This window comes from Mastigoproctus giganteus, chromosome 5, assembly GCF_048544385.1.
Source record: "Mastigoproctus giganteus isolate SK-2022 chromosome 5, ASM4854438v1, whole genome shotgun sequence".
Taxonomy (NCBI): Eukaryota; Metazoa; Arthropoda; class Arachnida; order Uropygi; family Thelyphonidae; genus Mastigoproctus; species Mastigoproctus giganteus.
Window position 1 is genome coordinate 201,490,650 of NC_143579.1, and position 17,029 is coordinate 201,507,678.

Here is a 17,029-nt window from a genome sequence, read left to right on the forward strand (position 1 = left end):
TCACTTGATAATTATCTCATCCGCACTTCAAATTCATCAAATTTATTTACTATGCTCCTGGAATTTAAGTGTGCATTAGTATACTTGTACCCATTTTCACTCTTAATAACCCTAACACAGCCCATGTCTTTGTTGTTCCATGAGGACTTCCCCCCCCCCACTGGTTTTGAAATTCTCAACACTTGCCTTCTGGCTGCTGTTAACCTTAGGCTATGTATCCTCCAAACCATCCAACGCTGCCTCAATGGCATCAGCAAATATTCTTGCATGCCTTCTATTTAAGCACACCCTATTCTTGTAAAATGGTGACCAAAGAGCGCTTTCTATAAAATGTTGAATTATGCAATTGTTTAAATAGTCAAGAAACAAAGAGAAATGACTTATTTTATACTATCTAGTTCATTTCTCTATATCAACAACCTTCAACTAACCCCTTTCTTCAAGTGGACAGCAGCAGTTTAATGATTAATAATGGTCCTCGCAGTATGGCATATAAGTCTTTGAAATTCCTAGGCCTTTTAGTACTATCAGTAGTATCCAATTTGCAGAGTTACTGAGAATGTGTTGCAAACTTACCCGCTTCATTTTTTTAACCACAACCCTTTTCCATTTCCAAATTAACCACTACCAATTCTGAATTTGATCTCTTTCAATAAAAGCTAAGGCAGCAAAGTTTCTTTATGATGCTGCTAACTGAAGAAAAAAACATTTTTTGAAAAGAATTTAAGAACTTTTTTAGAAATTATTAAAAAAAAAAAATAGATATATTTTATTAATGTAGTGAAATATCTGGTGTTTATAAAACTATCCTGGCATTTAAAAACTATTTCAAAACTTCTAAGCAAACAATACCTGTCTCTTCTTTAATTTACCTACCTATTTAAAGCATTTAACATTTCTATAAATACTAGTACTGACAAGGCCATTGTCATGGGATGGGGATCACTGAAGACTGAACAATCAACACCTAAAAACTTCTCTGGTTCTGTATGGCATGATAAGTGATGAGTTAATTGGAAATAATTCATATGGGGACCATTTGGGGAGATCATAAACCACCAGGCAGCAGCACCTACTGTAGCAGCACCTACATAGCCTAAGGGAGCATAAAAAATGGCATGTTAGTTTAATACAAAATTTTCACCTGTGATTTTATTAAAACCATACACAAGATTTAAAAAAATAACAACTTTTAATGATTTTTTAAGTTCACAAAAAAATTCTGAAGGAGAATAAGTTTAAAATAGTAAGCATATATATCACCAGATTTCAGTTACCCCTCATTTAGCCTTTGATTTACAAAGGGTAAATCAAAGTCGATCTTGACTATATTTTTCTTTTAAGAGGCTAACACTAGTATAAAAAAACTAATTTTCATATCATGCCAGAGCAAATAATTTTCACTGTATATATCACTTTTCAGTTTTTTGTAGTAAGCTTCATGCAGCATACAAGGCACTATGAATGAACCACAATGCCTAGAATACCAATTCACCTATCAATAAAAACACTCATTCTCATTTTTTTAAAAACTGTGTATAAGCACAAATCCTATTCAGCTTTCCTTCTCTATCTTCCTAAAAAAGTAAGCATTATGACCTTAAATTTGTGATTAGAAGACCATGTGTACTTTGTCAGTTAATCAATATAACTAATTACCATGTACTGATATACATCTGTAATACTAGGTTTGTATTACAGATGTATTGTAAAATTTATAACAACCAGTTAATAAATTTTTAACTGGTTGTTATAAATTTTGTAACACGGTCAGGCTACTCAGGATCAAAATAACATAATAGGTATTTTTCAAAATTTCTTTTAGCAGAAGTATCCATTTCTAAATATAAAAAAGGAATTACACAGATAACTGTGTGAAGAATAAAATTCGGAATCAAAGACTTCCGGAAATTTTTTTTTTCATGAGACTCATCTACATAACCTTGCTCCCTTGTAACATTTTCTACTTAAACTGTACATTAGCAATACCAAGTTCAACAAAATGTTAAATGCAAACTGGATATAATCCTGGTGAGTTTGGGCTTGGCACCCAGGGTCCTGAGCTGGATATCACTATTCTTCTCTTTTTTGGTGATTCTCTTCTACATCTCTCTCTCTCACAGTGTAACTCAGGAATTTTTTTTGGTTGGTGCAGCATAAGCCTCGGGCTTCCTTGCACCATATAGCTAATAATAATCCTTTAATAAGCAGAATATACCAGACAAAGCAGCACCCTGACATATCTACAGATTATTTGCGTGCTGGTTAACAAGTTATTACAAATAGATAAATAGAATGTTATTGTGAACTTGCATATCTGTTGATTTTGAACAATGGGGCATTGTTCCATTTAAATTTCAAAAGATTTAAATGGAAATAAATGAACAAAGAATTTATGAAAACAGCATCACAAAAGATCTGCTTGGGAAATCAACAATTTATCAAGAGACCCAATACAGCATGGAATGTATAAACTAGTCTGTAATTAAATTACTTGGGGGGGGGGAATTGTACAGGCTAAGCAGATCTTTCATTTTCAGACTATGATGAAAAGGATTTGGCAGAGAGGTTTAAAAAATATAAAAGAATCATTTGCTTATGTTAACGCTAGAAGGTATGAACCATATTGGCCCACTAAAAAGGAGCAGTGGAATCAATAGAAAATGGCTGATGAACTGAATTAAATTAGGGCATTACTCATATACGGTGGAATCCCGCTAATCTGAACACGTTTCGGTCGGCGGAGAGGAAATTTTTTAGTTAGCAAAATATACGTTTTTTGTATTTTCCAATTAAATTTAAATGGTATTAATGGTACAAAAACATTTAGAATTCCACAAAAAATTGTATTTTATTGTAGTACTGTACTAATACAAAATTAATAAATCAGTGTTTGACATGGCCTATTAAAACTACAGATCTATACTTACACACCAAAACAGGAACAAAAGTCATTTTTCAGAAGTGAGGACGAAAGTTGCCTGTACGGATGTGCCTTTCCGCCGCTCTTGGAACAGAGAAGTTTTTTCTGATTTATTTTCTGCTTTATTAGTTTAAATTGACATATTAACTTATTTTCAAGAGTAGCTTTATATTCCTATTTACGGTACTTAAGTTTAAAGTAACTTAGATAGAGATTTTGTAGGTATTACTTAGTATCGGAAAGGGTATCAAATCCACGTGTTTACCGTTCGTAAATAGCCGCCATTGTTACGCGAAAATTAATCAGTAAAATCTATTAATCTTGTCGAACTTCATTGGCAATTAAATTGTACTTTTAACTATACATATAACCACTTAGGTTACGTAACATAAATAATCAGTAAAAATAAATAATTAATACATAACTTGATACGGAAGTTATATAAAGGGATTTCGTAGATAACACTCGTTACTGAAACATAAATATAGCGTCAACTGTGTTGGGATACAAGTTTAGGATTTAATTTTGTACTGAAATTGAAATTTTATTGAAAGTAAATCGAAATCATGACTCAAACCAGAGCAGCAAAGCAAAAGGCTCAAGCTAATGGGAATGCTGTGGCTCAGGGGAGAACTGAGGGGGGCAGTTGCCCTCTGAGTCACAGCCTTTTAAGATGCACTATTTGCTTGATGTTTGCGGAGCAGTCAGGCATGGGACATGATACTGCCATGGGGGATGTCTTTGTATGTGCGCGATGCAAGGAGTATAAGGAAATCAGGCCACAACTCAGCATTGTCATGGGCCTATATGAGAGCTTCAAGGACAGGGTGGATGCCCTCGAAGAATTACAAGTGAGGGACCCATCAAGCTCTCAGCTGCCCACACCAATGCCAGAGCTTGCACTTGGTCATCGCGCAACACAGCGGCAACCCCCAGGGCACAATGAGCTGGTCCCAAAGGAACTAGTAGTTGTTGATGACTCTATTGTCAGGGGAAACGGGAAACATGCTTTGTAAAAAGGATAGGTAGAACAGGACCAGGGTATGTCTGCCAGGGGCAAAGGTTGATGACGTTGTAGAGGGGATATCACCTTTTAAGGGCACAAAAGGTGATATAGTTGTACACGTTGGCGCTAATGATATTAAGAGGAGGAGACCGGCGGATTTACTTAACAAGTACAGGTCACTGAAAAAACAAAAGCCGTGAATTAGGGTTGAATTTGAAAGTGTCTGCAATTCTGCCCAGACACGATAGGAGGGAGTATATGAGAGCCCTGTCGATCAATTCGGCCCTGGAAAGATTGTGCAGGGCTCAAGGGGTAGAATTTTTTTCAGCCTGGTCTGTACTTGTTAACAGGAGAGACTGCTTCTACAGGGATGGGATACACTTAAATAGAAAGGGTGCAAGAATGTTTGCTGATGCTATTGAGGCAGTGTTAGGTGGGTCGGAAAACTGCTAGATGGCAGAGGAGAAAGTGATTCTTGCACTGCTTCTATTGGAATGAGCAGCAGCCTGGAAAATAAGATGCAGGATATTTCAGAGACTGCTGGGAATCACTGGGGTACAAGTAAACTCATGGGTTGTGTTAGGGTGGCTAAGAGGAAGAGCAGGTGCATGTATACTTGCCTGAACACCAATGCTAGGAGTTTGGTAAATAAATTTGATGAATTTGAGGTATTGCTCAAAACATCAAAGGCAGATATTGTTGGGATTTCAGAGATGTGGTGTCACACAGATATAAGGAATGCAGAACTGGAATTTGGGGAGTACAATGTCTACAGAAAGGATAGACTGGATAGGAAGGGAGGAGGGGTTATGCTATTAGTTAAGAAACACATAAAATCCAAGGAAGTGAAGCCAGTCAACATGTCGAGTCAGTTTGGTGTGACATAAGCATTGGGAGATCAAAATTGAGAGTAGGAGTGTGCTATAGGCCTAATGACTCTGATGAGTATAATAAGAAACTGTACAGAGAAATAGAGTGGGCCAGTAAATCAGAGAGTCTTATAATGGGGAATTTTAATTTCCCAGATATTGACTGGAATTTGGGGGCTGGTCACTCAACATACTAGCAAGGCTTTTGTGGATTTATTGGATGATTGTTTTCTACATCAGCATGTTCGGGAGGTAACTAGAGGGAGTAATACTCTTGATTTGATTATCAGTAATGATTCTTCATGCATTAAGAATCTGCAGGTAAATGAACCACTAGGTGGCAGTGATCACAGTGTGCTGAAGGGGGATTTACTCAAAGAGGTAACTACCATTAGGGGTAAAGGGAAGGGGGTATTGCTTTCGTAAAGGTGACTACGATGGACTGAGACAGTATTTAAATTCTATACAGTGGGATCAACTGATGATATTACCAACAGCAAATTCAAAATGGGAAGCATTCAAAGAACATATCTTGGAAGCTACTAGGCTTTACATACCAACTAAGAAATATTGTTCAAGGTTTAGGCCTAAATGGATGTCAGATGAACTAATGAGGCATATGGCGGAGAAGAAAAATGCATGGGATACATACAAATTAACACGTGACACAGAAGCCTATGATAGATACAAGTTGATCTGTAACCAAGTTACAAAGGAGGTTAGGCAGGTGAAGGCAGATTACGAGAAATCCTTGGCAAGGGATGCGAAGAAAAACAGCAAAGAGTTCTTTACTTATGTAAACTGTAGAAGGAAGGGGATGAATCAGATTGGTCCACTTGATATCAATGGGTCAACTGTTGATGATTCTGCTCAGGTAGCTAACAAACTAAATGAATATTTTGCATCGACATTCACACATGAGGAGTTATTCAGCAAGGGGAATGCCAGAGGTGTATTCAACTCTGGCAGTAAGCTAGAGAATCTTGTAATAACTGAGAGTAAAGTGGAGGAGAAATTGTTGAAGATAAACACAAGAAAGGCACCCAGGGTGGATGGGATCTATCCAGTTATATTAAAGGAGGCAGCAGAGGAAGTAAGCAAACCCTTAGCCATAATTATGAGAGCTTCCTTGGATTCAAGGGAGGTACCCATGGACTGGAGATGTGCAAATGTGACCCCAATTCACAAAGGAGGATCAAAGGCTGACAAGTAATTATAGACCTGTGAGTTTAACTTCTGTTCATGGAAAATTAATGGAGGCACTGGTTAAAGAAGCACTGCAGGATCATCTAGACAAGACTTCAGTTATAGCTCGGACACAGCATGGTTTTGTTAAGGGGAAGTCTTGCCTGACCAATTTGATTGGATACTATGATGCAGTTACAAAAGAACTGGATGCAGGGAATAACTTTGATATTATATACTTGGATCTTAGAAAGGCTTTTGATACTGTTGCACATGGAAGACTGCTGCACAAATTGGAGCAGTGTGGCATTGGAGGCAAATTGCTGCTATGGATAAAGGGGTGGTTGAGGGGGAGAAGACAGAGAGTGGTAATCAATGGACACTGCTCATCGTGGACTAATGTTATTAGTGGAGTCCCTCAGGGTTCAGTATTGGGTCCTTTGTTTTCTGTATTTATGAATGATATTGATGATGGCATATCAAGCTTAATGTCCAAGTTTGCAGACGATACGAAGGTTGGCAGGGTTGTCAAGGACACTACTGACACTATGCTGCTGCAACAGGATCTGGAAAGGTTGAGCAGATGGGCTGAGAGGTGGCAAATGAAGTTTAACATTGACAAATGTAAAGTACTACATATGGGAAACAGCAACCCCAGAGCAACGTATCAACTCTGTGGTACTACACTGACAGTGGTAGAGAATGTAAGGGACCTGGGGATGGTTGTGCAGGCAGATATGAAGTTCTCTGAGCAGTGCAGACGGGCTGCAAGAGTAGCTCATGGTGTATTGTCAATGATATATAGGAATTTTTCTAGCAGGGATAAGGAGGTGATTATTCCCTTGTATAAGGAAATGGTCAGGCCACACCTAGAGTACTGTATACAGGCCTGGAGGCCTCATTTCAAGAAGGATGTAGAGCTGCTGGAACAAGTACAGAGAAGGGCAACAAGATTAGTGAATGGAACAAAGGGGTGCTCTTACGAAGAAAGGCTTAAGGTTTGCGAATTACAGTGCCTGGAGACTAGGCACCAGCGAGGTGATCTGATAGGTGTAGAAAGCCTTGAATGGTTTGAGCATGCTCAATGCTGATGGGATTCTTCCTCTTGCTCAGAATAATCACCTGAGAGGGCATAAATTCAAATTGAGGAAAGACAGATGTAGGATAGATGTGCGGAAATTTGCCTTTAGCCAGCGGGTGGTTGGTAGGTGGAACAGACTTCCATCCCTTGTCGTGGAAGTTGATAGCCTAAATAAGTTTAAGGCTCAGCTGGACAGGTATTTCGAACGAACAGAGGGGTGAAGTGGAAGTGGTTATTTTTTATTTAATTATTTTACTTTATTTTTTTTGGCTGATGCTGCATAAGCTTGCTTTCTTGCATCAAATGCCTCTACTAATGCTAAAGTAACAAACTGTGTTAGTTTTAGAGGTATGAAACTGCTCGATCTTTGCTCGGTTTTTTTTTACAGTCAGTTATTGTGGCCTTGCCCACTCCAAACTCTACTGCCAATTTCGTTGCACTTTCAGCCTTTTCAAAACCTCCAGCTGTGTTTCCGTTTCGTGGCCATTGTGGCAGCAGATTGAACTAAACTAAACTACAATGTAGAGCGAAGATTTAAACATTCACGTTTAATGCACAATGAGTCATATCGTGGAGGGGGGGGTTTGCTTCTGGTGTGTCACACTCGCATACAAACACCCATTCATTCATTCATACATTCATTCCTTAATAAACCAGACGTGTTTTACTGCTTGCTTCTGCATTATTGCAGTTATTCGGCTAATCCGAACAGGGCTCAGTCCCAATTAGTCCGGACTAGGGGAATCCAGTGTACTACAATAATCTGCTTTTCAGTTTGCTTCAATTATGAAGTTATGAACACTGAACTCACCAAGAAAATTTACAAGGAATATTAAAGCTAAAGGAATCAAAGTGAATAAATGGAGAATTGAGATGGGTGTTAGTTGAGGAAACCAATAATTGAGATTCGAACAAGTGAAGCAGACTGTACATGTAAATGGATATCACTGAAATTAGAACCTGAGACCACATATATTTATTGACCAGATTAGGAAGTTTTTGGGAGGTTATTCATGATATACTGAACATAGAGTTATGTGGGAGGGAAGGGGAGAGTATGAACTGTTAATTTTTTAGATATGACAAATATGGCATACACATAGCTCCTTAACACATGACCTTGACAGCAACCTACTCATTACTTGAATTCCCTACATCATTGCTGGTAGAGTAAAAGTAGTAATAGTCAATCAGTACACTCTCTCTCTAGCAGATAGCCTACAAAAATCATTTTAAAGTTGTTCCATTGAAATATAAGGAATGTTCAATCTTTCGATGATGCTATCATAATCTGAAATGATAAGAATCATATTGCTTCACAAATGGGACGGGAAGATAGTGGAGCTTTTCTGCATAGGCCACACATGATTTCACCACTTGAAACTCCTATTAAGCAAAGTGGTGGTATTGCACCAGGTGATAAGCCATCTACCTCTTAGTACTGCCTAGCCAGAGGCTTTGCCATTCCTCCACATGGTGTGAACGCCACACAGACTCCTGTTTACATTGGCTCACATCTGAATGATTACCTCCAATGTAGTATTTTTAAAATATGCATAAGTAACCTTGCCAGAATTATTATCAGTTTCAATAGTGTGACAGTAGAAGCAGAGGATTTGATTGTTGCAGATCAAATGGCTTTGCCAAAATTAGCCAACTCACAAACAGGACTTGAATACCAGCAGTTTTTGGTTGGTTGTCATAGGGTTTTAGGCACATCAGCAACTTAGACCATATTACTCCATATATATTATGTCTGTAAACTGCATGTGTTCTGTGGTCAATTTTCTGTTTTCTGGATGAAAAACCTGAGTTTCCACGAGAAAACAATGCTACCCATGCTTGAAACCAACTAAATCAGCTACACTGAAGAAGGCACATAAAAATTCCTTTTTCACTGAGAGTTTGAAGTCAGCAGTTGTACTGTTATCCAGATGTGAGCTATAGTGAGCTCGCAAGAGCCCATTGTTGCCCATTTTTGAGACGATCATTTATTTTAAAAATGTAATCCTGAATGCAATTATTGAGTATTCAGAGCTGAAACTATGATGGGGCGAGCGGGGCCCCATTCCCAGCATTTTAATGGTGCAATCGATCAGTTATGTATTTTAAAATTGCTTCATTTTTGATTTATTTACAGTCGGACCTCTGTTTAACTAACTTCTTTATATATAGCGAATTTTTTTGATTCCCCTTGCTAATTACATTTAAAATAGTTTCCATCGAATGAAGAAAATTTCCACATAATGAACGGATTAGGAGAGAACTTTGTATGCATTGTTCTCACCTCTAGCCTTTAGGCAATTTAGGTAATTAGAAAGTGCGAATTAAAGGTGAAAGGGATTGCCATTTCATAATGTTAGTGGTGTCTGTAAAACACATGCGGTCACATACCGAGAAGTCACAGTAATCAATATGCTTTCCATAGCCAGTCAGAGGATTAAGAAGATTCTCGACACGGATTATAGCCTCTGGTCAAGCTGTATTGTGGTTCCCCTTTACTCCGACAAACGGGCATATGTTTTTCAGAGAAGTGAGTGATCCTTGTCTTCCAGTAAATTTCTCCTGTCTATGTTTACATGGTCACAGTAGCTGAATATCTGTGTGATTCCGACATTTTGCACTGTATTCAAAGAACTAGTGAGAGTAGCAACGTGGGCGGGGGAGGGGGGAATTGAGGCAACTAAGATATTATATGAACTTTACGAAGATGAAATGTTGGCAGATTTTGAAACTCTGTCGAGCTTTTCACTGTGTAGAAAAATGTTTTAATATATAATGGCATACAGGCAATAATTAAAAAAGAAAACTAACACCAATCTCCAAAAAACTAGCGCAAATTCCGGATGATTGCTAAAGAACTTGATGTGGAAACTATAAAGATTCATGTGTTCGGACCACGATGAGCAGCTTGTAGCTTGCGGACGGCAATTTTGGGTTGGAGGAATTATCCCGCTTTGTGCAAACATTTTGAATCAGAAGTTAAATATTCCGGGTTATGAAATCAAATTTTAAATTGGAATTTCTTAACAATTTATCACTAATGATCGACATCCTGCAGCAGCTCTCTTACCTTTCAGAAGCTTTACAGAATCACAATGGTAAAGCATATAAATTAATTATTTGAACTATCAATGCTATTGCTAATTTGAAAAATTCTGAAAGAAATTATGAAGCTAAAATTGAGGGCATGTTGAAGTGGAAAGAATTTGAAGGAATCAAAATCGAAAGTAAAATTCCATCGTGACAAGTTATTAAATGCATTGTCTTATCCTTAAAGGATAAGTTATTAATGCAACAGGGTGATTTTAAATTAAATAAAGATACCATTGAAAGAAATTTTAAACATATGCTACCCAAAATCGTGGAATGTGAAAGAACTTTTGTCTCGGTGAAAACCAAATAAGAAATTTTCTGATAAAATATGAAATAAAAATTAATGATTTTAGAGATTTTGTTGAAAACAGTATCTTTAAAATCGAGTGAAATTACCTTTTCAATTAAGAAAGCCAGAAAATATCTTTGAAACCATTGTGACAATTAAACACGTTGCAGATAAATGGAAAACCATTGCTCCAGATTGGTAAGTCGAATAATGCCTCTGTAATCATCACTCAGCTATTGAGCAAAGCAGATCGACAACAAATATTAATGAAGAAGTAAATTGTATATGGAAATTTTTAGAATAAATTTTTCTTGAATATTTGAGAACAATTTTTTTTTCATGTAATCTGTGATTTTTTGTGTACTTTTTCTAGAAAGTTTGTTTTTTATGTAATATTTGTTTTTATATTGTGGAATGTGTTTTGTGATAGTTTTTATGTTATTTGTCATATGGGAAATATTTCATCTTATTTTTTATTCTCAATATTAAAGTTTTATCATGAAAAAAAATGTATCCCTAATGCTTCCCTAGTTGTTAAAAAAAAATGAATAAAAAAGTTGCACGTGTGCGGAGCACATGCGGTAGATGGTTTATGCGAAACATCCTTCACGTTTCTTTTAGGTATTTTGATTTGTATATATCGATTACAAAATAAGAGCTTTTTTATTGTAAATATTTTATTGATCATTCACAGGTTTTCATAATTTCTAGAAGAAAAGATACATTGGATTTATGATAACTAAAATAAGAGATGTATACTTGCAAGTGCAACATATTTAAATATCTCTGTAAAATAGCACCGACTGATGTACTGATCTTGTAGTTGAAGTGACATGCGCAGCTGTTAGGGGAACCTAACAAACGAAAATGCGAGACGAAAAAAGAAGTTGTTGACAAATATTTGTATTATTGCAATCATACTTACTGCAGTAGTAAGTTCAGGAAGCATGATTGTAACATCATACTATTCAAAAATTCTTAAAAGTTAGAACTCCAGACATTGTCGTATCCAGTTATCATCATAAGGCAAGGCATGACGACGAGGTTTTTTTTTTTTTTAGATAGACCTAGGAACGTTTTACACATTCACTTATACACATGGTTAAGGGATAATAAGCCGCATCTGTCCCCCCCCCTGAATCTACCCTTGACTCGAGATATCATACCAGGCAAGAAAAATGCATCATACGCTCTAATCACACTACTAGTAGTGCGAGAGTGGGAAGAGCCTCTAGTGGAAGCTGCAGATGACACCACTTCTGCCACTGATCAACTCTACTCTGTACGGCGAGCCCATTATTAAAATATTCACAGCTCACCACTGCTGTTATCTTTGGTGTCCCAACACATTTGATAATATAATGTCTACTCATCACAGAACACTTTTTAAAGGGTAGAAAGACTTCTAGTTCACTTTTTATTCAGCATTAAATATTTGAAAACGATTGGAGAAATTATGATGTTTAAAATCAAACAAGAAGCATGGAACAGTTTCATGAAATCAACAAACCCAAATTACAAAGATAGATTGAAGGTCAACATAACTAATAGTATAAAGCTGTATATTACTCATAAAAGTAATTTTATAAATTTACTAATTGTAATTAATATCAGAAAGATTACAAAAAATATAGAAGTCTTATAATAAAACAGAAAATCAAATTAAACCACTTCATTAAGAAAAAAATTATCAAAAGAGAAAAAAGCACAAGCAGCTGATGGTATACTAAGAAATTTAAAAAGACTAAGAAGTTAAAAGCAAGTAGTTAAAAAGCTGTATATATTATATGTAAAGTATATAACAATGGAGGACTTTTTAGCCTCAGGTGTAGTTCCAGAATATCTGTGCAAATATCTCTCCCATATACAACAGCTTGTAAGTCTGACTTCTGTGGCAGGAAAAATCAAGGAACTCTAAATATTCAAGGCAGGGCCAGCATCACTTCAATAGTACAGTGGAATCTCATTAATACAAAGTTCAAGGGCCCTAAATTTTACTGTTTTTTTTTTTTTTTGGTACATACTGTATATCTAAGAATAATAATAAATAATATCAAAAATAAATTAATAAAAATAGAATAAAATAAAAACAAAAGCCTTGTCTAACAATACAGTAATAGGAATAACATATTTTTTAAAGATTTTAATTTATTTGTAAGATAAACAAAGAGAAAAGCCATATTAATGGAAATGAAAATATTGTACAGTATATATTTTGATATACAGGGTGTCTCAAAAATATTGGTACATAAGTTTAGGGGAGGTAGGTAACATCTAAAGGAATGTGAATCGCATAGGAACCCACAACCAGAAACGTCACGGTAAAGTAGTAGCAGAGGCACAAGAAGCAGAAACGACACAAGACAGTAATTAGTGGCAAACATTTATTTGACATAATATTAACAATGGAGTACGAGATGGATGCATTCCTTGATGTTACAACAAATGCTCGAAGGTTCCACCACGAGACGCGATGCATGCGTGACACCAACGCACCATGGATTGGCGGAGATGGTCGAATACACCTGGAATTTCTTTGTTTGTTTGTTATTTGATTTTTAGGAGCATTAGCAACTAAGGCCATATTGCTCCGGGATATGTGGTGGTAATTCCCTGACCTTTCCGCATCCTCTGTATTTGGTGGTGACAAGCTCGAACCCCAGTCTAATGAAGAAGCGTGTGCTACGCACTGCTGCTCCTTCCCACCTGGCTACGGAGGCACCGCGGAATTTCTTTGACAGTAGCAGCAGCGCAGATGAGTCTCGCCACGAGATCCATTTCCGTCTCCACAGGCGATTCATACACGATAGATTTGAGGGCCCCTACAGAAAGAAAAACAGAAAAAAGAAAAACTACAGAAAGAAATCAAGGCTCGATAAATCAGGTGAGCGTGGGGGCCAGGCAACGGGTCCACCACGGCCAATCCACCGACGCCCAAAATGCCTGTTCAAATGGTCACGAACACACCTTCCATAATGGGCAGGCACCCCGTCATGTTGAAACCAAATGTTGCGTCTCATGTTTGCTGGAACGTCGTCAAGTAACACTGGTAGAACTTGTTCCAGAAAGATCTGATATTTAGCGGAGTTCATGTGGGATGGTAACAGGTATGGGCCGACTAAGCAGTCACCAACCATACCTGCCCACACATTTATTGCGAAACGATGTTGTGCCGCATGGGAGTGCACACCGTGTAGGTTGTTGTGAGCCCCACACATGAGCATTGTGCTGATTGAATAAGCCTTCCCGAGTGAAATAAACCTCACCTGTGAACAAAACATAGGCTGGAAAATTCAAGTCTTGAACACTTTCTTAGAGAAACCACTGCACATGAAGTGGTTTTTTGGATAAAAAGGTTCAGTTACTTAAAAAAAGGTTCAGTAACTGAACCCTTTGGAGATGAAAGGGGTGTAAGGAATCGTCATGCCAGACACACTGTATACTGCAACAAGACACTCCTAAGGCAGTATAAGGGGTGTAAGGAATCGTCATGCCAGACACACTGTATACTGCAACAAGACACTCCTAAGGCAGTATAAGGGGTGTAAGGAATCGTCATGCCAGACACACTGTATACTGCAACAAGACACTCCTAAGGCAGAGAGACAATGGCACGTGTGCTGGTAAGTAGGATTATTCTGGACGGCATTCAACACACTCTCTTCCATGGGAGTTCGCGTCAAACGTGGTCTGCCCGCACTACTCCTGTTACCTCTAAATGGCCCATAATTGCACAAATTTTGATGCCCACGTGCAAACAAACGGCGGTCCAGTACATGTCTGTCTGGGAAGCGTTCTCCACAAATTCGTTGAGTAGCTCGTCCATTGCCCTCTGCTAATCCATACACCAGGTGTATGTCTGCAGGCTCACATATCGATGTATGCTCTTCGTACGGTGACTACTGCTTGAATGAGTAAACCAGAAATTTTCCCTCTCACAAACTGATGAACAGCGCCGTGTACAGCCTTACAGTGACATTTCCGGTTATGGGTTCCTATGCGATTCACATTCTTTTAGATGTTACCTACCTCCCCTAAACATTTGTACCAATATTTTTGAGACACCCTGTATACAATATTTTAGTAACACAGTAAAAAGAATTAAATCTTAATATAAAAAGGACACATACAAACCATTAACTTTTTAATAAATTAATCTTAATTTAAAGAAAAATCCAATGTTGTTTGCACAGTTTTTGTCCTATATGTGTTTTTAACTACAGCACAGACATTATCAAATGCATAGTTTCTTTATCAATCTTACTGCAGGCCAACACATTCTCTTATTATGTTCAATGCATTCTGGGCATCTTTTTTAGATGGCAGTGTGCACGCTTCTTCACTTTCGCTTGCACTGGTAAGAAAAACATCATCATTTTGTTTGGTACCCAGCAGCTCTTCTGGTGTTGGCATTGCAGTGTAACAACAACATCATCCACCTTCAACAAACTCTTCAAATTTACCAACAAAATCCATATGCTCCTTCAAATTCCTCCATTCCTCACTGCTGCTATCACATATGTCTGCTGGACCCTGTTTTTCGACGATGTTCTCTCCAAGGCCACTTTTTCTGAAGCAACTGATAATTACACTTGAGGTAATACTTTCCCAAGCGATAACCAGATTACAGATAGCATCCAAGACATTCCAATTTGGCTGCAAATTGTTCCCTCCTTCTATGTTGTGGATCAAGTACCTTATCAGGATGGCTCTATATGCTCTCTTGAGGTTATAAATAATGCCTTGATCCAGTGGTTGCATTAAACTGGTGGTATTGGGGGTAAAAATAACCGTCGTATATTTGTCAACTAAAGTGTCTCAGCAGAATGTGCTCGGCAGAGGTCTAAAATCATCAAAATGTTCCTTTTTTCTGAAGCCATCCTTCTGTCCAATTTTGATAACTAAGACTGAAAAATTCTGACCGCAAGCCAAGCACTTCTATTGGCCTCATAATCACAGGGAAGTTGGTTAACTGCTTTAAAACATCTTGGCTTGGAAAATTCATCAATCACAAGTGAGCATAGTTTTGTACTGCCATCTGAATTGCAGCATAACAGAACAGTGAGTTTTTTTTACTTAATTTTCCACCATGACAAGACTCCTCGAACAGCAAATGTTTTGTTTGGCAGCAAATTATAAAATAAACCTGTCTTGTCAAGATTAAAAATATCCTCTGCCTCATATTTTTCAAGGATGGACCACACAAACAGTTTGTAGCCTTTTCTTTATCAACTAATCCAGACTCACCGCAGACATTTCGCAAAACCAAGTTATTCCTGTTTTTAAATCTTTGGAGCAGCCACTGCTGCATTTGAAGTTGTTAATCTCATGTTGCTGAGCTAGATAATTTGCCTTTTCTTGCAAAATTGGACCCGATATTGGCAAATTAGATGCAAGCATTTGTTGGTACCACTCGAACAGTTTTGTATCAAGCTCCTCGTCTTTTGCACCACGAATTCGTTTACTGTTTTTCATCGCTGCTCCAGTGTCATGCACTCCTTCAAGTCTTTTTTGGTTTTTCAGTATTGTAGATAATATTAGGTAAAGGGATGTTGTATTCCTTTACAAATGTCCGTTTTGCTTCTTTCCATCCTATCGGCCTCTTGTATAATTTTTAGTTTAATTTCCAGGCTTAATTCTGTCCATCTATGTTTTGTCGCCATAACACTGCTAGATAAGATTTAATATTAAAAATTTTTAATTAATTTAAGGACACAAGTTCCGAAAAAGACATCAGCTCAGATAAAATGGCACAAAAAATAGATTGCTGTATATGATAGCAAAAGACTCTGAACTGGGGTAACAATTGCAACTGACCTTATTCCCGTGGAGAGCAACGGAGTGCATGTAAACAACTTAGAAAACCTTTTTATTCTTTTGTTAATTTAACAACTCATCGAAAGATGTTTTTCAGAGTGCACTTGATGTTGTAGCCACCATAAACTGCTTTTGTTTACACAAAACCAATTTCTAACAAGTCAGTACCATCCTTCAGGAAGTAGGGAGCCAGGTGGTAATAATCGGATCGCTCTGCCAAGATTTGTATTATACATACAAAATGACAATATTTATTTCTCACAGGGTGAAAAAAGAACTTCATAATACATATTAATCGAATTTTGTAATAAACGAATGTATTTACATAAAAAAGCCTATCCTTTTGCAGGGGAATGGTGTGTGCTTCATATAAATGAGTACTTTGTATAAACTGAGTTTGTATTAACAAGATTTTACTGTAATAATATTATAAGTCCCAACATGACTTTAAGGAGTCATTAAGGAATTGGAAGTCACAAATAACTTTGGTATAATCTGTTCAGTTTTATAAGGTCTTACTTGGATAAAGAGATTACCTAGAAGCCAAAGAGTGCTTATAAATGTGCAATGCTCCAAGAGAGCACTATAAGAGTTGGTTCCCTCCAAGGTTCCATGTTAGGACTCTTGTAAATGACATTGCTCATGGATTTTTGCTACAAGACGGCTCACAAATTATACAAGTGGTCTGAAAAATGACATCATAATCCACACTGACTATAACAAATGGGTTGTAAGAGGTTGGCCTTACAGTACAAATTAGCCT

The 17,029-nt window shown here is 37.3% G+C and overlaps 1 protein-coding gene across 1 annotated transcript in view; it reads right to left on the reverse strand.

Moving 5' to 3' along the window:
* The window catches only part of LOC150086009 (calcium-transporting ATPase sarcoplasmic/endoplasmic reticulum type-like), a 516,950-nt gene that overhangs the window by 55,634 nt on the left and 444,287 nt on the right, over positions 1–17,029 (reverse strand). The window contains 1 exon segment of the mRNA XM_090374328.1: positions 877–1,096. Within this exon segment, the coding sequence (XP_090230454.1) occupies positions 877–1,096 (220 nt within the window).